The 25,197-nt window shown below is 39.2% G+C and overlaps 1 protein-coding gene across 3 annotated transcripts in view; it reads right to left on the reverse strand.

The window, feature by feature from the left end:
* Positions 1-706: 706 nt before the first annotated feature.
* Positions 707-25,197, reverse strand: part of GPATCH2 (G-patch domain containing 2) — a 139,663-nt gene continuing 115,172 nt past the window's right edge. For all 3 annotated transcript variants that reach the window (XM_039883380.1, XM_039883379.1, XM_039883378.1), the window contains exons 9-10: positions 12,787-12,878; positions 707-1,609 (exon numbers count right to left, since the gene is read on the reverse strand). In XM_039883380.1, coding sequence (XP_039739314.1) covers positions 1,389-1,609; positions 12,787-12,878 — 313 coding nt within the window. In that variant the 3' untranslated portion in view covers positions 707-1,388. The remainder of the gene's footprint in view (positions 1,610-12,786; positions 12,879-25,197) is intronic.

Consider the following 25,197-nt stretch of genomic DNA (forward strand, 5'->3'; position numbering starts at 1 on the left):
GGCACCTCTCGGTGGGGGACGTTGACAGTGAGGGGGCAGTACATGTGTGAGGACAGGGGTCGAGGAGAAAATCTCTGTACTTTTGCCTTACTTTTGAAGTGAACATAAAACCGCTGTAAAAAAAAAAAAGCAAAGTCTTAAAAAAACACTATCAAGGTGATTCGCATGTGTTATGTTGGCCTTTACTCAACCAATACGGGCCATTACAAATGGAATATGATTATCAGTCCTTAAGAATGAAGGTGATAACGAGTTGGCAACTTTTCATCACTGAGATTACGAAGCAGGTGGTTCAGAAATAACAAAGTGGGCACGCAATAACAACGACCTGCTCTGCTCGGTTTTAAGGTAACCGCTTCGATGCTAGAATGCACGGATCAGTACCTTCCGTTTTTGTCCGCCTGGCACCTGGGTTGGATCACTGCCCGAAATCTGAATTCTTGGGAGAGCTACTTAAAACCTCAAATAAATTGATTCGATATTCTAACTTACACCAATGGTTAAAATTTAAAATCAGTTTACTACAGTTGAGTTGATCTAAAAACAAAAGTTAGCCTTTGGGAAGAGAGAGAGAGGTAGAAGTTAGGTCTAGATTAATAGAATTTACAGTTTGGTCATGATGAATTTAAAAAGTTACATTTTTCTTCCAGTAATTATTTTATGTTCTAAATGAGGTAAAATGTATAAAATAGGCACTAAAGTAATGTATCGCTCTGGGGATAATAATGACGAGGTTTATTTGTGTCAAAATGCCAGACGGAAGCAGTGATTGGGGTTTGTCAGCAGCGGGCTTTGTACCCCATTGTCCAAGGATGGAAAGTTGATGGGTATCAGCCCATTGGAGAATCCCCGTAAAAAAAAAAGAAAAGCCCAATTCAAGCAATGTGAAGTCGGCAAGACTTTCGACCAAAGACTCGCGTAGGGCTTCGCTGATGCCACGATGGGCCTTTCGGTTGCCGCACGTGGGGATGACACAAAACACAGCTCTTCCCGGAGTACCCTAAATCAGAAGCCCGTGGGCGTGCTCACGTGTGCCTGGAGCTGCCCATGCGCACCCGGATGAATCAAGCTAAAGCATTAGACGCTATTGACATATGCGATCAAAATAAATAAGAGAAATGAGCTGTTTTGTTTTTGTATCTAGGTACAGCGGAAAATTGCTGAAAAAATTTTAAAAGGTAAAGGTTTGTACTTGAGCACCACGAATTGCGACAAAATCCCGTCTCTATCGCTGTAGCAAGACCGAATGCAGTGAGGAAGCTAGAGTGGCAAGCTCGAGGCGATGCAGATTTCGGCTTCAAAAACAGAAGCGATGCTGTGATTTTCTAGAACGACGGGATACAGAGAGTGAATGAAAACTATAGGACCTTTCTTCTTTGCTTTTCTTCCTAGGTGGATTTTCCTGAAGCGGAGGTGGTGGCTGCAGGAGTGTTTTTTGGTAGAGGGTATCCAAGTCCTAATCCTTTTGGCCTCTGCATGGCCTGAACGGGCTCAGCGATCCCCTTGCCATCACGTCCAAGGCCTGAGCCAGGCGTCCAGCCCATATTCTGGAGCATTCGGTTTCCAATGTTGTTTTCTAGGATGGGCTGGGCATTTTCTCCTACAAGCCCTGAAATTGCAAAATGACAAGAGACAATTAGTTGGGACACAGGCGAAGATAGATCCTCTCAGGCTAAGAGACCATGCTCTTTTATGTTTTTCTTTCAAAAAGGCACCTGGGAGGGTCGTTTATTCACCTTTGCATAAGAAGCTTGCTGCAGTACAGGGGTCAAGGGGGGAAAAGACCTCGCTTAGAGTTTCAGCTCTACTACTTAGCAGCTGATTAAGTTATTTGATCTCCTGGGCTTGTTTTTTTCATGTCTGAAAATCAGGTGTAAAAGAACATACACTGCCTACCTCACGGGAAGTTGTAAGGATCAGGTGACATCACGTATGGAAAGAGAGTTCTCAGTAAATGGCAAAGCACTTTACAAAGGCAATTCTTTTCTTTACCGTATCAGCCTCACGGATAATTCTGAGCATCACCCACGTACACTATAACATCTCACACTGATCCAGGACCTTGACATTCAAAACTGAAACTAGGACCAAAGTGAACAAAAAGCCCAATCGATGGCACCCTTAATTCCTAAGACTTGTCGACTTTGCTATAATGTTCTTCTCGTTATTTATTATTCAGTCTGTAACATGTGTGCCCTTTAATTCTCTTCCTTCTCCTTTTTCCGTTTCTATGTTTTAATGACTGGAGCAGGACATAAAGAGGGAAAGACAGAAAAGAAGAGTAAAGTTATTTATAGCACTATATATAAACAGTCCTTCTTTACCTCCCTCCCTCTCCTCCTACCTACCTTCGTTCCTTATTTGGGAAAAAGAGATTGGCTAGTGCTTCTCATGATTAATTAAGAAATAACTGTCGTTTCCCTGATTTCCTTAGTAGAGACTGAGAGAAGCATCTATTTTAAGCATTTTGTATTTGATGACATTTTCAAAGACCGATTTTTAATTTAAACTTTCTCGTAGGCTCTTACGGGAGAAGCAGAGCATATATACTGTGTATGTGATTCTGGGGGAAATGTACTAAATATCTAACGATTCTTTTCCTTACCATATCTGCCTTACATGCAGTCCTATCATCTGACAGCAAAAGATCAAGAAACCAATAAATGTGGTAAAAGTCAAGGAGTCACGAGAACCTGAGCTCTTGCCTTCAACGGCGGGCGTGGCCTTGGCCCGTCTGTCTCAGTCGGTAGAGACCTGCTCTGTGGTCGGTCCGTTTCTGCTCATCCTCTAGAAACAGCTATTAGATTACGGTGTCTGAAAAGGGGGTATGGCAAATCTGGAGGTAACCAGACATAAGCAATCTGAACTCCCAATTACCAGAGCATTTTGTGTGGTTACTCTACTTGCAGAAGAAAGAAGTAATTACCAGGCAAACTAATATTAAAAGTTCTGCAGGAAAAAAAAGGATGAGGGTATCTTAAAACAACCTTTGTTTTAGTGAGAACACATTCAGCCTGATCTATACCAAGGCTTCTTCCCAAGGTCGCAGACGTACCGGGATGTAGTGCATGCCCACCACTCCCTCCCTAGGCCTCCAAGCATAAATACACCTCGCCTTTCAGAGAGGTGCAGGGTCCCCGTGGTATACCAGCCAGTCCTCAGGCCTGTGTCCTGGGCCCAGCCTACTTCTGCTCTGAAATGTGGGCTGTGTCTTCCTAGACAGTTTGAGTGCTGCAACGGGCAGTTGTTGACAAAAATCACTCATTACTCTTGAAGCCTTGCTAGTTAGATGTCTCTTTGGCACCCACTCATATCCCCATTCTGCCTGATTTCTATCATCATCATCATCGTCATCATCATCGATTTCTCCTCCCTGAGTCAGGGTTATGACTACATGTAAGGCTGGGACTCTCTGTCCGCTTCTCTAAGGCTGTGTTTCAGACGGTGATACAAGGCACAGAAGGACCCTCAAGCACCAATAACGATGACAAAAATATTACCTGTGGGACCGCAGAGTATATAGCATTCTATTTCTTGACCTGGGTGGTGGTTACTCAAAGTTTATTACTATTCTTTAAACTGTGCGTTTCCATTTGTTCTCTGGCATATGCATTTCATAGGAAAAAATAAAATAGAACAATTGTCAGGGTTGAACCAATAGTATATCTTATCTGGAAATTTGTACCTGGCCTTCTAGGGAATAGCAAGTGGGCTGTTTCTCATGATTTCAACTTATAGTGCTAGGGGTGGGTTTTAATAAGTGGCGCTTTTATTTACCATGGAGTCATCCTCAGCTGATTTTCAAAGCTCTTTATTGAACACTGTGGTAGCTGCAGTCTTCACTGTGTTCAGTTCATTACAGGGAGTATGAACGAGGCTGCTGCAATAACGAGTTGGTTTCGGACGTGTCACACTGGCTCTTAGCTCACTGAAAGTGTCGTTAACGTGTGACAGACAAAAGCCTTCAACTGCAAACCGCTTGAATGGCAACGACTAATATCAAAGAAAAATTCTTGACTTATATTAAACTGCTTGACAAGGTCACAATGTGTAAGAAATAAAAATGCAAAAAATAAACCTCTTAGTTATTAAAAAAAATAGTAAATAAGAGCCTCATGTCAAAACACTTCCTTAACATAATTAACAAAAAAAAAGCCAATAAAATTTTATTTTGAAATTATCATTATGGTGGTGACCAGGACAGACCTCCAAGGTATCTAATTTTTTACAGCTGCTGAGCAGGTATGTTAGGTGAAGCTGCCCCATCTGCCTGATTTTTTACTGAGTGCCATGATTTACATTAATTCCATCTATAAGCTAAAATGCTGCTCTAGGCCACGCATCTGTTTCATCGTATTTTTGATACAAGGGCTTGCAAAAGTTCATTGTTAAAATGTGTTTAATATTTAAGAAAAAAATATATAAGGCCAATTTAAAACATCCCTTCAAAAAAATGCTAAGTCGTGGTAAGTTTTCCGTTCTAAAATGAACAGCAAATGATAACTCACTCACTACCATCATTTTAAAATGTTGATATTTCAGGCACGATGGGCCAGGAGCAGACACCCTACTCCCTCCCGTGCTTGTGTTTCTGTAGAGGTGGAAAAGAATTCATTCTCTCTCTCTTTATTAAATGCTGGTTTCATTTCTCTTCTTAATGAAAATAAAGTTATATCTTTAAAGAGAAACAAAAAGAAAAAAAAAAAGGGAGGAGGAACATTACATTTCTCAAACACTAAGTCTTTCCACATAGAAACACATTCCTGAAAAAAAAAAAAAAAAGCAATGGCTTTCTATACAACCTTAAAACACACACACACACACACACACACACACACACACACACACAACGACAGCTACTGTATTTTTCATGACAAGTGATTCTAGAGTGAGATCAACTGTTGGTTGGTCTCTCATCCTTTTTTTCTTTATGAGATTAAGACATAGGAGGGAACAGCTCGGTCTCAGCGCAGCATACTACAACCATAATTTCCTTTTCTTCTGCTCCTGGCAGTGCTAAATCCTTTAAGTCTTTTCCTAGAAGGCTCTCCTCCTGCTCGGGCAATTTTAGCCCCACGAAGCCTGCTAACCCTTCCGCATGCTCCCGCTCGCAGCCCCCTTGATGCCGGATCTCTTATACCTATTACAGCTGAGTTGGTCCTTTCCCCTCAAATCTTCCCGAGTATTGCGGATAGTAATTCACTTGCGTAATTGGCTCAAGAGATGAAAATCTTGTATCAGCCTCTCTTAGCTGCTAATCTATCCAGCTGACTGCAAGCCTAATTGGCAGCTTGTTTAGTAATTTGGCTCCTAAAGTGTTGTATTGATGTTGGATAAACAGCCAATGGAAGGGGAGGTGACACACGCTGCTTCCTACATAACAGCTAGTGCACTCCGAGTCAGCCCCTACCCTGCATTCAGGAGGCATTCAGCGGTTCACGCTCGCTTTCTTCCATCATCTTTTCCCCATTACTAGCCAGCCGAGAGACAAGGCAACTGTTATTAGCGATGTTATCAAAATGGCAAGTTATAATATTGTCCTCTGTTCTCACTAATTCAGGAACATGGGTTTTTGATGACTGTTAAAGAAATAGCAATAAGCACGGCCTGAGATGTGAGAAAGGGGTAGGTGTTAACTACTTTTTGTCAAATGTTTTAATCATTCCATTTCTTAATAGAGAAAAGCCTCACTAATTCAGACCATTCTATATTTTATCTGCAATATCGCAGACATTTTCATGTAAATTTTGTTAAATAAAATCAGTTCGGATAGTTAGTGGCTTAAAAATACAAGGCACTTTGTTTCTGTGTAATGAAAATTTCATGTAAAACTAGCTTTTTCTTTTTCTTTTCTTAAGCGACGAACAAGATGTACAGAATGAGAGACATGGTCTGTGTTGACGTGTTTGGAAAAGGAGTGCTTTCATTTAACAGGTGATTTGGTTATCCATAAATATATTTCTTATGGAATGATTCTGTATCAAAGAATAGGGTTTTCAGAAAACTAAAAAAAAAAAGTCTCAATAGAATTGCATTGCTTCAGCAGGCATACAGGGATGTTTATTTGCTATAGTCTAATCGGGACATTTATGGTCTGCCTACTGAGTATCTGGCACATGGTTTCTTTGGTAGGCATGTGACAAGCCCTATCTCCATTCCTTGTAACTACTGTGCCAGGTGGCAGTTACGATGGGCCTCAGAAAGATGGCGTAACTTGAGAATGAGCGCACAGTGAGCACACATGCTAAGTCAAACTTTGGTTTTGGTTTACTGAAACCTACACTTTCCATTACCTGCATTGCCTCCCTATGAGAATTACTAGCAAACAAACCATTTCAGTAGAGCTTATGTTTCGAGCCATTAAAAAAATTTTAATTGGATTATATGTGAATTGTAATATTAACTTCTCTCAATCTGCATGTGGACAAGGCAGAGCGTACACACGCTGAAATACCTGGATAACCTAGAATATAAATGTCTGCAGCTCTTAGAGATTACCAACGCTTTCATATCCGTATTTCTTCTGATCTTTCTTACCAGACTGAGAAGTTATCACTGGCTCCACTTTACAGGTAAACTTAGGATACCTGAGTCTGTAACTTCTTACTGACTGAACATGGAACTTAAAATGTTATGTCACCAACACTTTCTACTGCTCGATTATTTCATCCGCCACATTTTCCCAAAGGGCTGAGATTTTATTCTATTCACACATTTCAGACTCCTAGAAAAACTAGCACAGCAAGTCTGTCTGGAGAGTGTGCTTCAACCTCCCTTAAAAACCTCAGAGTGCGTTTTGTTATAAACCCAGCAACTCCGGCTTTGACTTTCTATTTAAATTATAACTTACATTTTAGTTGTATTTATTGTAAATGGCATATATTGAGTGTTGTTATTCTAGCCGTTATGATACTCTCTGAAATTAACTAACGCATTTACTCCATTTACATTTATTGTGATTACTGACATTTCAGGATTGATTTTTATTTTACTTAATGCTATTTACCTTGCTTTTTCTGTACATTTTTTGTTTCTTCCTTTCTGGCATCTATTGCCTGTTTATACTAGCTAAAATTATATATTATATTTCTAATGTTTTAGCGACTACTTTTAAATGTCAACACGCATACTTGACTTATCATTCCCTCACACTTTACATATTACTGTTGTCTAGAGTTTCAGTTCCATCTTACTTTTACATACCCAAATAAATCATCTGCATAATATCTGTCACCATCTTCATTATTTTTATACTTTCAATATTAGGGTTTAGTTTTATGCACATTTAACAATTTCTTCGATCACAATTCCTTCTTGATTTTCATTCGTCTTTATGGATTCCATTTTTCTGCCTGAGGTATTAAATTTAGTAAGATTGGTCTTTACCTCTAAATATTGTTGGGACACAGTCTCACTGGATATAAAACTCCACCTTGATTCCATTATTTGATCTCAGCGCTTCGAAAGTATTACCTCATCTTCTGCATTGTACTCCTGCTACTAAGGAGTCTGATTTCATCCCTTCATAGGTTCTAGCTCTTCTCCTTGGCTGCTCTTAAGTTCACTCCGGCTTTGGTGTTTTGAAGTTTTATTACAATGTGTCTAGGTATGTCTTTATTTATACTATTTCCTGATAAAAACTTGTACTTTTTGAATATAAAAGTTCATGTTTTCTTCAGTTGTAAGAATTCACTGAATTCTTTCAATATTTTCTTAAATATTATACTGCCCTTTTCTTTCTACTACTCCTGGAAGTTCTGATAGACAAATGTTGAACTGCATTTTCCTTAAAGTCCAGCCATTCTTTAATATTTTCTCTATTTTTTATCCCTCTGTGTTTCTTTAAAATTGCTCTTAAAAATAAATAAACAAATGAATTGTTCTTAAAATTCAGTTTGGTTTTTTTTTTTTGGATGTAGCCAATCTGCTGTTTAACTCATCCAGTAAGTTTATAATTTTCAAGATTTTTTTCATAATAAACTAATCTCAAATTTCTACTTGTTTCTTTGCTAGAATTTTTCATAATAAAATAATAAATTTCTACTTGCTTCTTTACCACGTCTGTCTTTTCTTCTGCCAGTTATTCCCTTTGGTTTTATGAGATCATCTTCAGTCGTTTTTCATTTATGGTAATTCTCGAGACTTGGGGTTGTGTACCTCTGGAGTAGCTGGGCATCTGCTCAAAGACCGGTTTCTATGTTAATATTTTGGCTTGGTGGGATTTTAAACTAGAAACTCCTGTGAGGGTAGGCTCTTGGGTACAAAACTTCAGTGTTCCACTTGGAGCCCAGGTAACAATGAGATCCTTTACTTTCCTGTGCCTAAGGGTGAGATTTGTTTCTAGTCTGCCCTTTTCAGAGGATGGAGCTTTCCAGAGGGTCTGGCTTCAGGCAGCCAGCTCCCGGGTGTGGCTCCCTTCCCGCTGGGGCACTGACCAACATGCCTCAATGTTTCTGCAACCAGCAAACCTGGACACGGCACAGGGGTAGCTTGTACCAACTGGCAATGGATAGCCTTTTAAGAGTCTACCAAAACACACACCTGAAAGGTGGTTTGGTGGTCCATGAACCAAGATGTGGAACATTATATAATTATTAGGCTTTTGCTATATGTTCAGACATAGGTTGGTTTCCAAATTAATAACAATTCCTCTTCAAAAGTCTGCCTGTATTAAAATCTTGGAAGAGATAAGATAATCTATAGTAGTCATTATAGATCCAGTGATAAGAGAAATAAAAATATAATTATTGGTAAGATAAATTTGGACAGCTGAAGACAAATAGCACCTTGAAAGGGAGCTGGGTCAGACCAAACATTTCCTGATTATGTTCAGTATTAACTCCTCCTTAAAAGTGCACTTTTTAAAAATCTTCACCCATTACTATAATTTACAACCTGCCTTTATTGTCTTGAATATTGATAAAGATTATTTTATTATTGAAGTATCACTAGAATGCAGAGGAAAAGGGTGAAAAATCACAAAAGCTGTAATGCAACCTCTTGCCAAGAACTTGCATGTCCATGAAAACAGTTAAACAGTTACCTTGCAGCAATATCTATACTAAGATATTAAACTTCAATAGGCACCTCTCTGTATAAATGGGCAGAAAAATGGTTGACTCCTATGTTTTCCTCATAATGTTATTTCAATAGAAAGCAAAGTAGTAACATAACAGCAAATACTAATTGTAGAGAGCAACGACTGTAGTAATATATAGTGGACAAAACATTTTTTTAAAGTGTGGTAGCCACAATATCTCAATAAACATATTTAAATCTTTTTACTATCAAATCCTCGGTAAGCTATGACTTCTACCAACAACACCGACCATAACCAACACCGCTGACTGCCTTTTAAAAATGTGTTAATAATATTCCTCCTATTTTGTTCACTGCCTTTCTTCACCTTTACAGATGACATTTTTCAAACTATAAAATGCATTCTGCTGGCAAACCTTCTTGCTTCAACAGTTCTCAATTTTATAATAGTAAATCTACATCCTTTGCTATTGAGACATCCACTATCTTTTGGTATGTGACTTTGAACGAGGCAGAGAACAAGCCATACGTTTAAAAATCAATATCTAACCTTATCAATATTCATTTTACTTTGTCAATACAAAATATAAAGGTGAAAGAGCAGTAAATAAGCTAAAGGACTGAAATAAATTTGGTGTTCCTGTCACAATTAATAAATGTTCAACCGATAACACTGCTGGCTAGTCCACAGCCTTACAAAGCAACTGAAATTATGCTTCGATGCTATTGCTGAAACAGAGTGTGTAAAATTGTCAATACACTAGCCGGTAAAGATGATGAAAACTGGGGTTATTAATTTCATAGAGGACTTTAAGTCTTTTTAAAAAGTATTATGTATCCAATATATAAACTTTATCTTTAGGTTCTTAAATTGTCGTATAACCTCAGTTTGGGATTATAAAGTATTTAATTATAATTTTATGACAATTTTTTGGTACATCTTTTCTAAACCTGCTGTAATATTTCACATATAAATCAGATTCATCAAACAACATAACTCTCATTCCCTATTTTAAATGAGAGTCATCTTCACCTGCATTTTTCCAGTTTGGATCAAATACTGAATAAAGATAGAAAGAACTGTGAAAATATATCCCAATTCAAAGTTTTTTTGGGGAGGTCTGCAAGGCCCTATAAAATGACAAAAAAAAAAAAAATTTCTACATGCTGACTCAACTTTGTAAGCTTAAAAATATACTGATATTTTTTATGTGAGTTGCTATATTCTAGAATTTGAAAATTATAATTTCCAGAGACAAGATGATCTAAGATTCATAACCTGATTATCAATGTGTATTTATTCAAATGCATTTCTCACTTGAATTTGAATAATAATTTTTACCTTAGAGTATTAGAAGATATTCTTTTGAAAACTGAAGACTTTTAAATAACCTCATTCTCTTCTCTTTGAGAGAAACAGTTATGCATGGATTTTAAAAATGTACCGAAAATGAGTATCATAATTCTCCTACAGCACTACTTTTTGAATAATTATAAAAATGCATTAAATTTCTATGAATTTTACTCTTTAAGTAAAAAAATCTAGTAATGTAATCAAAATCCTGAATCTTAAGAGAATCAGTACTTTTGAGATATAACATCTGGAATATGCTGGTGTGGGCTTATGAATATTTTAGGCTAAAGTTTAATGTTTATACCCATACTCCATATAAGTTATTTCCTCTGATGCTGTTGAGGTGTAACGTCAAAATCACTCCGTGGAAATCATTATATCATCATCCTCGACCATTCTGTATTCTCCTTCTCACTTCACGTGTGTTCAGTGTTATTGCGACATTCTCTCTTCCTTCTTGCTGGCACTGAGGTGCTTCGGTCACATTCCTGAGGTTGTTCTTATACTATTTCTGCCACTAATGTTTGCAGAGAATTCAGGGAACCATTCAATTGGAATGGGGATATTAAAGAATGTTGCACCTGCCTTACGAAAGTGTCAAAGAACTTGTGACATGTGTTTGATCGAAAAGTGGCTATATGTTCCTGAATAAAGAGATATATTAGAAGTATTCTAAAGAATATTCTGTATCTCTGCAGAGCAATAGAGAAATTTTCTAGGAAACTTATATAATAGTGGGTTCAAGTAAACATATGCAATGACAGGGTCTTCACACGTATATTCTTACAAAGAGGCCATAAGTACGTTGTCATGGGAAGAACAAGAGCCATGTCGATATAGGCTTAAAACCTCCCTTTGCCACCCAATAATTATGTCTTCTTAGGTAGCTAAGAAGATCTTAACACTTCTCTGAATTTTAATTTTATAGTGTAAAGTGATGATAATAACAGCTAGCTGATAAGGTTGTTCCAAAGATAAAATTAAATATTAAAATTAAATATTAAAATTTCTGGCACATAGTAAGTACCCAACAAGTGGGAAAGTATTATCCTACACAAACACAAACACATTCTACACACAATGAAAATTCAATACAGCTAGAAGATAAAGATATTATAACCACATGCATAATTTCATAATGTAGCTCTTCATATAGATGGAAAAACAGCACTATAAGTGTTTCGATTTTAAATTATTCTTCAAATTTTTAGGCTGAACTATAGGATAGGTCCCCTAATAGAGAATTTAAGCTTCACATCTTTTATTTCCTTTGAAATTATCATGTCAGGGTGTGTGTGTGTGTGTGTGTGTGTGTGTGTGTATGTATATGCCCCTTTTCACTACTTACTCCCGTGTTGACGTGAATCTTATTTTCTTATTCTATAATTAATTATGTAAAAAAACAACTTTTCCTCCAAAGGTTCCCCAAATTAAGAGGAAGTTTATAAATCTGAATGTAAGGATCCCAGGCAAGATTCCGAGGCTATGATTCATAACTGACCAAGGACCTATACTGAAAACATTTGCTCATGATCAGTTTGCTGTATCACACACCCATTATGGTCAACTGTTATTGATTCCTATGTGGGCGTCTATGAGTTAATGCCCAGGTGGCTTCTTCCCGTCACTGGTTTTTATCTCTGCCCCGCTTACCACGGCTCTTGCATGAGATTTTGCAGTGTGTGCTAATCTTATTCAGCCCCTTCACAAACAAGCCTGCGTCTTTGCCCTGCTAGGCTTCCTGTCCCATCTGGTACAGACGTCTCTCTGTCAGCACTGGTGGTTTTCCCAATTCCACATTCATTAGAATGACTTGTTCTTAGAATGACATGGTTTTTAAGGTGGAAATGCTGAGAGATTTTTTTTTTTTTTTTTTTATTATTATTCTAATGCTAACATTGTCTACATAAGGCAAGATGAAGCTAGGACTGCTGCAGAGCCGGGACGAGAAACGAGCCTGCCACATCCCCGGCCAGCTTTCCATCACTTACAACGCAGGGCTTGCGTTCTGAGGCTGATCCTAGACTTCTGCATTTATTACTATTAATCCCTTCTGGGGTTATTTGCCTTTGCATCTATTTATGCCTTATTTTCCCCAAAAGTCTGTAAGTTTCTTGAGGCCAAAGACACAGCCTTTGAAGTTTCTGTTTCCTTTAATACCGCACACAAAGTCTTGTGTTGGGGCAGGTATGTAGCAAATATTTTATTGACTGGCTGCCTGAGAAATCTTCAGAAGGATCACGCAATACCTCTTGACACCAAATGCAAATGATTTAAGTTGCCTGTAACTGTGCCTTTTCTTCAGTGCAAATGATTAAGAATTATCCATATTTTATTCCTGATGGTTTACGAACTTTATATCTGTGCTCCGCCCTGAGACCCTTTTCTTTTACCTGCTGCAGGAGTAGGTCCAGGCAAAGGTGCAGCTTTCCTCCTCCGTTTGACGTCTCCCGTACATAAGGATCCTAAATGCATGCTTGTTTGCCTACAAGTAATTATCAAAAAAAAACTATTAACAAAGGAGGGAAAAAGTGACACATAAATACACAGCTTGTATAATCTGAACCTAAATCAAAACATTCTCAACAAAGATGGAGCAGCATAGTAAAACCACCAATCTTGTTTATATCGAAACATAATTACGTTTGTTGACAAGCGTTCAGCAGCTAAATGCGCCATCATAAATTGTTACTGGAATGAATAATATAAAAGGAATGCTTTTTAATTTTCAAAACTGGCAATCTTTCTGGCTCAACATAAAATCAAGCACTGTTGCTTCTGACAGGAAAATAGCTAAGATTAATTATCTAAAGGGATCACAATATTGTTGCTAGGTTATCAATTGGTTACTAATGCTTTACTGTCAGAACAACATTTATTACAGGAAAAGTATGATCAATTTCTTTTAGGATATTATGCGGCAGTGCATTCTCCTAAAACCTTTTAGATGGATAGAAGGAAATAGCGATGTTCTCCCTTATAATTCACATGATTAGAATTCTTCAGTTAAGTATTAATCAGTTAGGTGAGGAAACATAATTGGAATATGTTAATGCTGGCATGCTACTAAACAGGCTAACATGATACTGGATTATATTTGTAAAGACACGATATTTAAAACTGAGAAGCAGACCTTCTGCTATTCTTGGACTTAGTTAGAATTAAATTATTTTCTCTAATCATGGACTCCTAAATTAAAGAGTTTTGTAAAAATTAGAAATGGCCCATTGGATATCAAGACAAACTAATACAGAGATGATAAGGATTTAAACGTCTTCAAATTTTTCAAGATACAGAAGGACTCTGTGTTCATTTCCTGGATCATAATCCCAGTCTCTGGGGCTGGGATACTGTCTGGTGATCACGAAGCAGGTGAAGCAGGGTTATTAGATCACATGTTATTTTGGTGATTTGTAGAGACATCTGGTAATATCCTGAAGTTTTATAGGACCCAATTCGAAAACAAACGGATTATTAGAGAAAAATTTAGAAGGAGAAAAATTAATTCAGGTAAGAACACAAATATATATTTATATACATGCATTCAGATAGTTAAATATTATGAAAAATTGGAGCTGTGGAATAACATTACTTTGAATATAAGTTCTATCTATAAGGCACAAAGTAAAGTCCAATTAACAATCAGGCTAATCGAAGGGGTACACGGCACCAAAGAAACACACCTGAAAGTTTCTCAATATAGCTAAGAGCAAATGGGCATTTGTCTAGTTTTCTTTCCTTTGTATTGAATACATACGGTTTCCCTGTTACAGAATATTTATGATTATTTAAATATTTTAAAAATTAGTTCATTCAGTTAATGACTAACTTTGCAGACATATATAACCACATATACATGTCAAAGTATTCGTTAACATGCATAACTGTAACATTTTTATTAGATTTTGTGGTGTGGTCTTGACTCGCAGTGCCAGGGAAAATGAACGGTTATGATCACATCTGCCTTTCAAACTATCTAAAAATTAAAAAAAAAAAAAAGATTTTAAAGTACTATCAGAGAAGACCCGTCCTTTTCATACAAAATTAATGAATTCACTTATTCGGCAAGCATTTGTCAGTATCTCCTACTGACTTAGCATGAGACCCCACTGTGGCGGCGAAAATGCAGAGAGTAGGGAGGAGGAGACGGAAGATGCGCACGGGATGGAAGGTGCCAGCCCTGTGACTGGGGGAGCTCGCAGGTCTGAGCAGGGAGAGGAAGCCACAAGTGTATGGAGTAATTAGGGACCGTGGAGGCAGTGGCAGGCGCAATCAACTTTATTACTAGAGACGATATGTTTCAGGTTTTTATAACATTTCTAAATATGTTGCACTGCACTTTTTTCCCCTTTTATCTGGGGGGGGTGGGGCTTGGGGTGGGGGTGGGGGAAGGAATTGTTACTTCAATGGAAAACTGTACTTTTAGAATATACCCTTCCAGTCATCTGGACTCCATCTAATTTATACATAACAGAAAGCCACAGAAAATAATTCCAGTCTGTAGACATACAAGTGAATTCTGTCCAGAGGCAGGACAAGCCTCTCCCCTGTGGAAAAGGTATTTCGTAGCGACTTGCACATTCATTTCAATGTCCCCTGCTCCACGAACATCTGTGTTTCTTTGACTTCTCCTTTGAACCTGTTGTAACATCTGCCTGGTTCCTGCATTCATTAACGAGTTAAAGAGAATCTCAAACACAGGTTCATTTTACGCCTGTAAAAAAAGTCACAATTTTACCTTTTTGAACAAAATTATCCTTTAACAATTCTGATCCCTCCTGAAACGTCCTCCTAGCAAAAGACCTGAGTCAAGTTTACGTTCTGCAGAGTGTATCCTGACGGCCTCAGTCATCAGGACCGGCTAGTGGCTAGGGGGGAAGGCAGCATTCTGAGAACGGGAATAAAGGGGGAACGCGGAGGGAAGCGTGGTCCTTCTGCTACTGAGCTGTGACAACCAGCCCGTGGACTCTGTGCTTCGGATCCCCTTGTGAAAACATAAGGAACAGTCTTACAAGTTAAACCGCTACCAATTGGGTTTTTCATACTCACTGCCGAAAGTATTTCTGCATGACGGAATTTGTTCTGTTTAGAGAATTGCGACTAGCTCGGAATGTCTGGAGAGCAGTATCTGCAGGGCTACAGCTGACCTTTGAACAATGAGGGGGTCGAGAGGGTTAGGGACGCCGATCCCCGCATGGCCGAAAATCCAAGTATAAGTTTGACTCCTTAAAAATTTTACTCTGAATGGTCTACTGTTGACCGGAAGCCTTATCTATGACATAAACAGTCTATTAACACGTATTCTGTATGTTATATATACTATAAACTGTATTCTTACAATAAAGTGAGCTAGAGAAAAGAAAATGTTACTAAGAAAATCATAAAGAGGAAATACATTTACCATATTTATTGGAGGTGGAGGGAACCACGTATAAGGGAACCACCCACACAGTTCAAACCCGTGTTGTTCAGGGGTCAACTGTGTGTAATATTACAGAAGACAAGTGCTGGGGCTGGACGCTGGGCCTTATGTGCCCCACGCATCCCATGAGGGAGTATTGGTCATATAGCCGCGGTGGAGTCCTCACGGGCCAGTTTCACGGGTGCTGGCAGGAGCTGCGGCTGGGCACGGTCGAGACTGATGAACGGGAAGGTAACAAGCTTTGTGACGGTGCGGACACACACTTTCCCCGGGAGCTTCATGTCAGCTATGTAACGAGAGAATCCTACGAAGCTGCAGCATGAGAACAGCTCTTTGTGTTAGCGTATCCCAGTGAGGCAGTGGGCAAGAGGGGAAGGCGGTCGATGAAAAGTCATAATTTTGGATTGTTTTTTTTAAAGTCCTGGACTTACTATTTTCGGAAACAAAGCTCAAACTAAGCTAAAAAAAAAAAGTGTCCTCCTCAAGAAATACACTTCTAGGAATAATGAGAAGAAAGACATAAGGGTCTGACACACAGTAGCCGCTTCCTGTAGCGACGATGCTTCGACTCAGGCTCCTCTGGCACCAACTATGTGGGACCGGAGTCTTCTAACTGCTTCAAGATCACTCTCCCAAGTCAGTAGTCTTTGAAAACCTTATTTATTTATTTTTTTATGCTGCTTAATATTTCTTAGGAAGTCCTGTTTACAAAGATAGCGAAAAACAAACTCCAGGAGCATCTCCTCTTCCAAACCCTTTCTCATCTGCTGGACTCAAAACTCCCTTGGGGGCATCTTTTCAGGACAAATGGAATGTGACGTTTTCATTCAACTCCTCTCCCTCATCCCCATCAAAAGTACATAAAGGAAAAGAGACAGACGCTCGAGGAGGATCAAGTTAAAAGTTAATAAATTCAGCACATTGAGTTCGAAGACCTGACCCATAAGAAACCCAGCTAGCTGTAGTGCAGCCACTCTGTCCAGAACTAACCACCTGCTGCAGCACGCCCAGAGATCCGGATCCGTGAGACTGCCCCCGTGAGGCTGTCCCGCGCCCATTCCCTCGGACTCGTGCAAAGGAGTTGCCACAAACAACACTACGTAAGGTCGTCTCTGTTATTTAGTTGTCGCTCTTAATGTAAAACATAGCCGTTATTTTTTAATTTAAAATCAATGAATGTCTCCAAGGCAGCCTCGTTGCTTCGGGTCATTTGTCTGTGCAAAGCAGGACACTTGGATCACTATTGAAGGTGACAGTTGGCAATTTTTGTGGTTTGTTTGTTGCTGTGGAGTTTTGAAGAATGACAGCACACTGTCCTACGAACAGGCCCAAAGGTATTAAAGACTAATGTTCGTTACTGTAAAGTGCTGTACGGGAATGACCCAGTGACGACGTCAGTGTATTTGTTTCAGAGTACCTGCTAGCAGTGGACAAGAGGTGACACTTTATACTTACTGACACCTTTAATATTAGGAGTAAACACACACGCCTTTAAGTGGAAAGGATGAAGAAATAATGTTGTTTCATTATTAATAAGCACTGTCACCTAGTTATGGCGTGAAACATGGTTTCTTATGTATTAATTCTGAAGAGTAAGAGCAGAGCTCAAAAAGATGTTTTTTTTTTGTTTTTTGGGGTTTTTTTTTTGCTTCGAAACAGGCTTCACTCATTTGTCCCATCATCCTTTTAGATGGTGTGGTGGTAGGAAACTGGGCAATGTATGTGGAGGGAAAAAAAAGTAAAAAAAAAACCCCAAAATAAAAATAAAACCTCAAAAAATAAAAAGCAGAAAGAAAAAAGGCCTCGTGAGAACCACCTAGCCTGAAAACTTGGCATCCGACATGGGCTGACAGGGACGGAAGCAGGCAGGGTCAAAGAGGACAATATTAAAGGGAAAACAACAGGAACTTGTCTCTTCTGTCTCTGCATTTACAAACACGGGCTTTTCGGAGAACGGGGCCTGGTGGAAGCTGCCCCCTGACAGAATGTTCCCCGCAGCCTCCGACGAGCTGCAGACGAGAGACAAACAGATGTGACTGCGGGCCCTGGCATTTGGCAAGAACGCTCACTGTCAGCTAGAAAAACATAGGCCCGGACAGGGCCTCAGCTGCACAGAAATGAAGCAGGTCTGCGGTGTCACGGGAGGAGCTGTCCAGTGGCAGAGACACGACAGGGGCCGGAAAACCCATCCTGTGTGAACTCCCTCTTCCAGATCCCCTGTATGCAGTGTAATATGTCTCAACGCATTAAACTGAACAAGTCAACGTCAGTGTCCAGCTCTTTTCGTTCTGTACCAAAATGCACATGAGGTCAAGTGCCCTCAAGCGTAAATATTTCTTAACTACTAGGATCACGTCAGATCCTTGTTTTTAATGGTATTTTCTTTCAAAGCCCTTCGTTGTGCATGAAGAACCCTTTGCATTTGGTGCTTTTGATTGATTGCACCCACCCTGACCAGTTCTTGGTTCTGGAGGCTTCTCTCTCTAGGCTTTTGGTCACCTGACCTCACCGTCGGCCTCCAGCCCACGTCTTTCTGGAACAATCCCGACTTTAGCAAGGGGCGGTTTAAGTTTCAGATCAGTGCCCTGGATTCAGTGCTCATGTCCAGTGACTGGGCCCTTCCTTGCTTTACGCTGGACTTATCCCATCTCATCATAAATCTTCTGGTATTTTGTTCTTTCTGGTTTAGGTCATTGCCTGGACCTCCCCAGATGCTAAAGTCTGGACATGCAAGCAGGTGACTGAATGGCCGGCGGACCCGTGTCCAACTGTTAGCTGCTCCCAGTTCCGTCACTGTTCACCACCCACCTGCCAGAACTAACGCTTACTGTTTCTTCTTCTCTGTTTTAATCATGTAAACTTTCACTGGGTTACAATGAGTCATTTGTCTTCCATACTCTCTTTCTTACCATAGTTTCTACTTAGGATAAAATTGGAAACATTTGTAGAGGTTAGAGGAAGCCTAGGCAAGAGTAAAATCTGTAAAAGTTTTGTAACTCTCATCACATCACTTTTTACTTTTAAAGATGGCTTTTTCTATAGACACAAGCTGAATCTTTGTCCTTTTAAATAATGACATTGTCAATCTTGGAACCTAGAAACTTTTCAAACGTCATTCTCAGCAAGACTCTAAGGTTCTAGAATGATGTTCAATAGGAAACACCATATTCTAATGCTCGGGACTTAAAATTTGTTCCAGGTTGCACGCCGACCGGTAAATACTTCCTGCCTGCAGCTCCCAGTCGTTGCTGTGAGCGCGAGGGAGAGGTGGCTGGCTGTGTGTCGGGAAGATGCCAGGGAGCTCAGGGACAAGTTTCACTGTCCCGCCAGCCAATGACACTCCCGCTGCTCTGAGCAGCACCAGTGTGGCTGAACCCCAGTGAGCAAACGGGGGAGACGGAGATGGCGGGAGCCGTCTGGTGGTCCAGGAACCTCATGAAATCTCACGCAAAATGCGCGTATGCATTTCGTATCCTGTTTTAGCGAGAGCGTCCATCGTTCTTAACTGATTCTGAAACATTCACAGAGAGCGTTACCCACATAATAGACAAAGAAGATTTATACCAAACTGTTCATAATCTAAAATAGGACATATCTATCTTAAAATTTCTATGGAATATTCTCAACATTCCACACACAGAGGCTACGTTCTCTGATCATAATATCACAAACAATACCATTTAATAACGTAAGCTAAAAAAAAAAAAGCCTCATTGAAATATACATATCCTATGCTCTACCTCAAAAAGCAATCTCCTTCCTTCTCCACTTCTTAGCCTGCTCTGTTCTCCCTCATAGCATACTGAACTAATATTTCTGAATCAGTGAATGTGCCTCGGTGTTGGCTGGAAGGCACAGAAACTCATGCACCAAAATACTGATGACGATTATCTCCGTGTGATGGCATTTTGTGGGGTTTCTTCTTTATGCCTCTCATTGGACTTTATTTTTACGATGAGCATGCAACCAAAAAAAAATTATTAAAAATTATTACTAGGTGAGTTAGAAAACAGCAAACAATGGAATTAATCAATGTAAGTGATTTAGGCAGCCTGAGAGATTTCGTCGTCAAGGGCACAAACTTTTCACTGCAGAAGCTGTGGTGTTAGCTCCAGCGATAGGTTCCGTTGGCCTGATCTGCATTCAGGATGAGTCGGGAAATCGGAACCCCGCTCCCTGTGGTGCCACTTTTTCTGCTTCCCCAACCAGTTCTCTTAAAAGGCCTCCTTGTCCCCATATTTGTCAAAGTTTGAGGAGTTTTTCCAATCTTTGGCATGCTACTTAAACTCTTTGCCTCACTCTCTTTACCTTCAAGAACTGTGATAAGACTCTTATCTCAAAGTTTTTTTTTTTTTTGAAGATTTTAGTTTGATATTATTTGTGTAAAAATTTGGCACAGTGCCTGCACAAAGGAAGCCATTGATAACTGTCAGCTATTAATCTTACTAATATTATCATCCCCACTTTACAGATAAGCAGCCCGGGGCACAGAAAAGTTAAATAGTTTACCCAGGATTACAAAGTTAAGGGGAACCGACGAGAGGCGCTTTGTGGTATCATAGTGCCAGGTGCGGAGTGTCGCGAAAACTTACACCAAAGAAACGCATGACAGCACGGAGTCATTGCATCTCGACACTATCGATATGCTATAATAAGGATATAATTAGGGTCATTTCTAAGGAACAAGTAAGTATCTTTCTGGTAGTTAATAGAAAAGTCAAATCGTTCTTGAGTGTCGGATTCTGCTCACTTTCAGTGTGTGGTAGCACGTCCGAAAAAAGTACTCATTTTCATTTCAAGAGCTCCATAAAAACCCACCAGAGTCTTGCCACCCGCTGACTTTCTCGCATCAGTCCTTGACTGCACATTTTCTCCTGGCCACACTCGGTACTTGCCAGTTCAAAGCTGTCCTGCTTCTTCTACGTGGTGTGTTCCAAGCTTTATCTAAAACCCGAGGGTCTGCTATTCTAACGGCGCCATCCCTTGTGTGCCTTACTTAATAAGCACAGACTCAGCGACTCATTTAAATGCTTCTTCTTTTTGTACTGCTGCATTACTCTAAACAAATGGTAACCGAAAGGTGGTGGCGATTGTTTTTATGCAGTTCGGTCGATACTAGAACGTTCTGAGTGTATGGGAGCGAGGACATTTCTCACGTCGGGAGGAAAGTCAGCCTTTGAATGCAGCGAATTATTCAGCACGGTGTCTAAAAATCTGTCTTGGGACAGCTGCTGTTACATCTGAGTTTCCGCGGTGCGGCCATCATGCTTCCCACATCTGTCCCGTTCCTTCAGGTGTTTCTGGGGTGCTGCTAGCCCCTGAGGCCGTGCATACGTGCTAACGCTAGAGCGATGTATTCCACCTACTTCGAAAAACTCCATTTCCTAATTCCGCCCAATTTTGAGAGTCTGCGCTTTCTCCCTTCGAGGTTCTCCCAGTACGTTCAAATCTAAACGTTCTTTTTTTTTTTTTTTAAACTTTCTTAACCTCACTATGCTTCCGAGTGCTTTTTCTCGATATTTCATATCAATCCGTGCCTGTCTCTGCGGTTACACTTATAGTATGGCCTTGAGGTGTTTTCAGGTCACAGGTGATGATCAGTTAAATAGAAACAACTCGAGGCCCAGACCGTGTCTAATTCTCAGAACCTTGCAGTTGCTTCTGCCATACGCTAGAAGCACCATGAATAAACATTTACTGGACTAAAACTTAGTAACTGCTCATTAGGCAATCGATCGTGCAATTTTTTTAACGATAACAGAAAACTGTTATTTAAGTTCACTCGAAAACACTCATTTAACAATGAACTAAACTTGACTATGAACCAGGTATTCTGTTGATGCTAACGAAACGGAAAGAAGTGCGAGCCAGCTCTTCCCAGCGAGGGGCTCACAGACTAAGGCAGCAGACGAATTAGAAATTACTATACAATTTAATAAAAACCACAGGGCTGTCGTAGCAGACCACCTTTTTGGGGAGATTGAGGAAAAATCATTTCTCCTGACTTCAAATTTGCATATTGTCTCTCCAAGCGGCATCTAAGATATTTGAGGCATCTTGGAGTATTCTTTTATTCTTCACACCATAGTACCTAGGAGACAGTAGGCACTTAGTAAACTGAAATTGATTTCATTTACTTGATTCCTAGATATAACTATACATTTTTGGAATCTGCATATCATTGATATTTAGTATATTTTCAACAATAAGCTTACTCTAATTTGCTTAAAAATAATAAAATAAAGATAGTGTTTACTCTTAGGAGAGAGAAAAAAATTACTCAAAATAAACATGATTCTTTTAGATAGCTTCATTTAATGCAAGATTTGCGTCTACATTTAAAAATTTGGAATGTTGGTCTTATAACATCTTGCATCTTACATAAAAGAACCCTCAAATCAGACTACAGATTCAGATAGAATTCTCCATTTCCTCCCTGATGAGAGCAGTATGGAATTTCCCAGGATGGTATGGTTGCCATTTATAATATCTGTTCATCAAATTATGAGGTATTCCTAATATTCTTAACTCTTCTGGGCGAAGTCAACACATTATTGATTTTCATATCCACTTCATCCAGTGCAGTATATAATATCTGTTGAACTGACTTCTTCCTAAAATCTCCTATTTCATATTTCCGACTCTAAAGCAAGCTTTAAGTTCAGTTCTGGGGTAGCATTTTGGAATAAGCATGGTGAGTTTCTTTCTGTCACCGGCTTCAGGGAATGATGGAGTTGAAAGGGCAGGGCAGAGAGCATATTTTTATTTTTTTTATTATTTTGAATGCATGCTGGTTTCTTAAATCTTAGAATTTATCATCTGAATTACGAAGAAGAGACAAGCTTATTGAGTGCCAACTATACATGAGGTTTCATGCCAAACATTTTCACATACTTTATCTTGTTTAATCCTCAGAATAACCCCTCGGAGGCCTGAGGTCCGGAGAAACTTACCTGACAAAAATCACCTGAACAAAAAATGAAGTAATTGTATTTGAACAGAGCAATGCTTGCCTCAAAAAATCACTTTTTCCCCTATTCCATACCACCCTATTCAACTTAGTTTATCATACTCCATTTAATAAATATCTCCTGTAAATGTAATGTATGCCCTACCCGATGCCATAAAACAGGACCGAGGAATAAAAAAGAGACGGTCTTCATTCACTTCCTAGGGGCTAAAGGCTACTGATCATGCTGGGAAACGATTCAGCTCAACATGCAGAGAGAATTGCAGGCCAGCGTGCACGGCGTCCTGAGCCCCTCGGTGAGGGAATGCATAAGAGGCACAGGCGCCTCAGGCGCACGCGTGGCGTGCCACACCAGGCGTAGATTCTCTGCAAAGCGCTCTGTCACTCTGCTTACTGAGAGGAGACTTATGGTATCACCATAATTCTACGAGCAAAGGAAGATGTGGTTGCCACTTTTATCTCCATATTGAGGAGGTGATAAAGAACAACGTATTTTAATCACAGGCCAGAAGGAACTTCTAAAAGATGTAAGGAGGTATTTCTACTTTGGAATATGTCAGGCAGTGTTACCATTTAATATAAACTTAATCGAGTTTAGGTTAACTTATTGTTTATTGATAAAATACAATTGGGAATCTATGACCTAGCTGAAATGTCACCTCCTTTATGCAGCCCTCTCTGATTGCCAGTGCCAGAATAATCTCTCACTCACAATGTCTTCTACCTTAAACTACTGCTCTACAGGTACATAAACTAATACTGTGGCTGTACTGTATATTCCTTGAAGGCTGTGGGGCCCACATCTTATTCATTTTTTTAAGTAAATTTTCCTTAGTGTTTACAAACTTTGCCAATCTCAGGCACTTATTAAAGAGTTATTAAATTAAATTTAATAAGACATGCCAGAGTCTTTATAGTAACTTGCTTTTATGATAGTTAATATTTTTATTGAGGTTCCAATTTCTATAATAAATGATTATTTACGAAAATAGAAAACCAGAAAACCTGTTGAGGCCATACCTTGGGCTTCGGGTTATAAAATATCTGGAAAATCAAGCTTGTACATGCAAACCAGCTTTTAAAGTCTATGCAGGCACTTCCTATAGGTCTCTTCCTATGTAATTTTGGATTTTACTAAATATAACTTTATGCTTTTAGTTTCTCCTTTTCCATGATACTTGTTTGGCAGACGAATGCATATTATGTCTGTAAAACTTTTACACACTTGTTAGCAAACGTTGACTAGACTGTGAAATATACCATCATAGCAAAGAAAGACATCAGGAGGGTTGTGATGATCACATGAACCCTAACGTTCCGTAATCCGGAGCAAGAGTACTTCCGGATACTCCGAATCCAATTCGGTTGGAAATGCATTAGCTCATACTCAGGATCAGTTTGCCATTGACATCTCTGAACCAAACATCCTCCCAAATTTTGTTAGCTCAGGTCTATCACTTGGAAAGCCTATCGCCTTTAGACGTCCGTGGAGAAATACCCTACAAAAATTAATTCTGAATATAAACTAAGTCTTTTTTCTTCTCATTTATGTAATGCTCTTCCTTAGAAAACCATGAAAGTCCCTATATTTTTTAAATTTCAGAAACTAAATGCCAAATGATCAAACAGCAATCATATGGTCATTATGGCTAACAGATCATAAAAAGACATGAAAGTGAGAGAAGTATACAATACCCCCTCTGAAAGGGTCTTAACAAAACAAAACAAAAACAAAACAACACTGAACCAGAATCCAATCAATTCTCTAGATCTCAATACTCATTACAGAAACCACGAGATCCAGAGGACTGTGTTAAGTGACAGCAAGTGGATAAAATCGGCAACATTCCTCCGATGCGGGGAACTTTATAGAACAACCTGACTTCTTCAACCAAAAATCTTAGAGAAAGAAACCAAGTGGGGTCAGGGGTGTGGAGCGGAGAATTTATAAACCAAAGGGAACTTAAGATGTAGATACCCATCAATTATAACAGGTAGATCTCATTTGAATCCCAATTCCAACAATGTATTTTCCATAATAAAATATTGTTAAAAACAGCTTTTTACCATCCTGACAGAGAAAGTGAAACGGCATCCTTTCAACTCTTAAGACTGCTAATATAAAGTCATCATAGGTTTTTCAAATCTTGGTGAGACTCTCCGTAATTTTTAAACGATCAAAATGGAAATTAAATTAAGTTATCACGAAGCCTGTGCCATCTAGTTCGTATATACCCCTGGACTATAACTTGATGTAAAAAGATTACAGAAATCTCTATCTGAGGTTTATTGTCCTTAGAAAGGATAATGTACAGTTTTTATTCCATCTTTCTAATTAGTAATTTAAGCATATGTTCAGCATTTAACTCTAAATGTTTGCCTTTTCCCCAAGCTCGAAGACAGCTGTCCAAG

This window comes from Pteropus medius, unplaced genomic scaffold, assembly GCF_902729225.1.
Source record: "Pteropus medius unplaced genomic scaffold, Ma_sr-lr_union100, whole genome shotgun sequence".
Lineage (NCBI taxonomy): Eukaryota > Metazoa > Chordata > Mammalia > Chiroptera > Pteropodidae > Pteropus > Pteropus medius.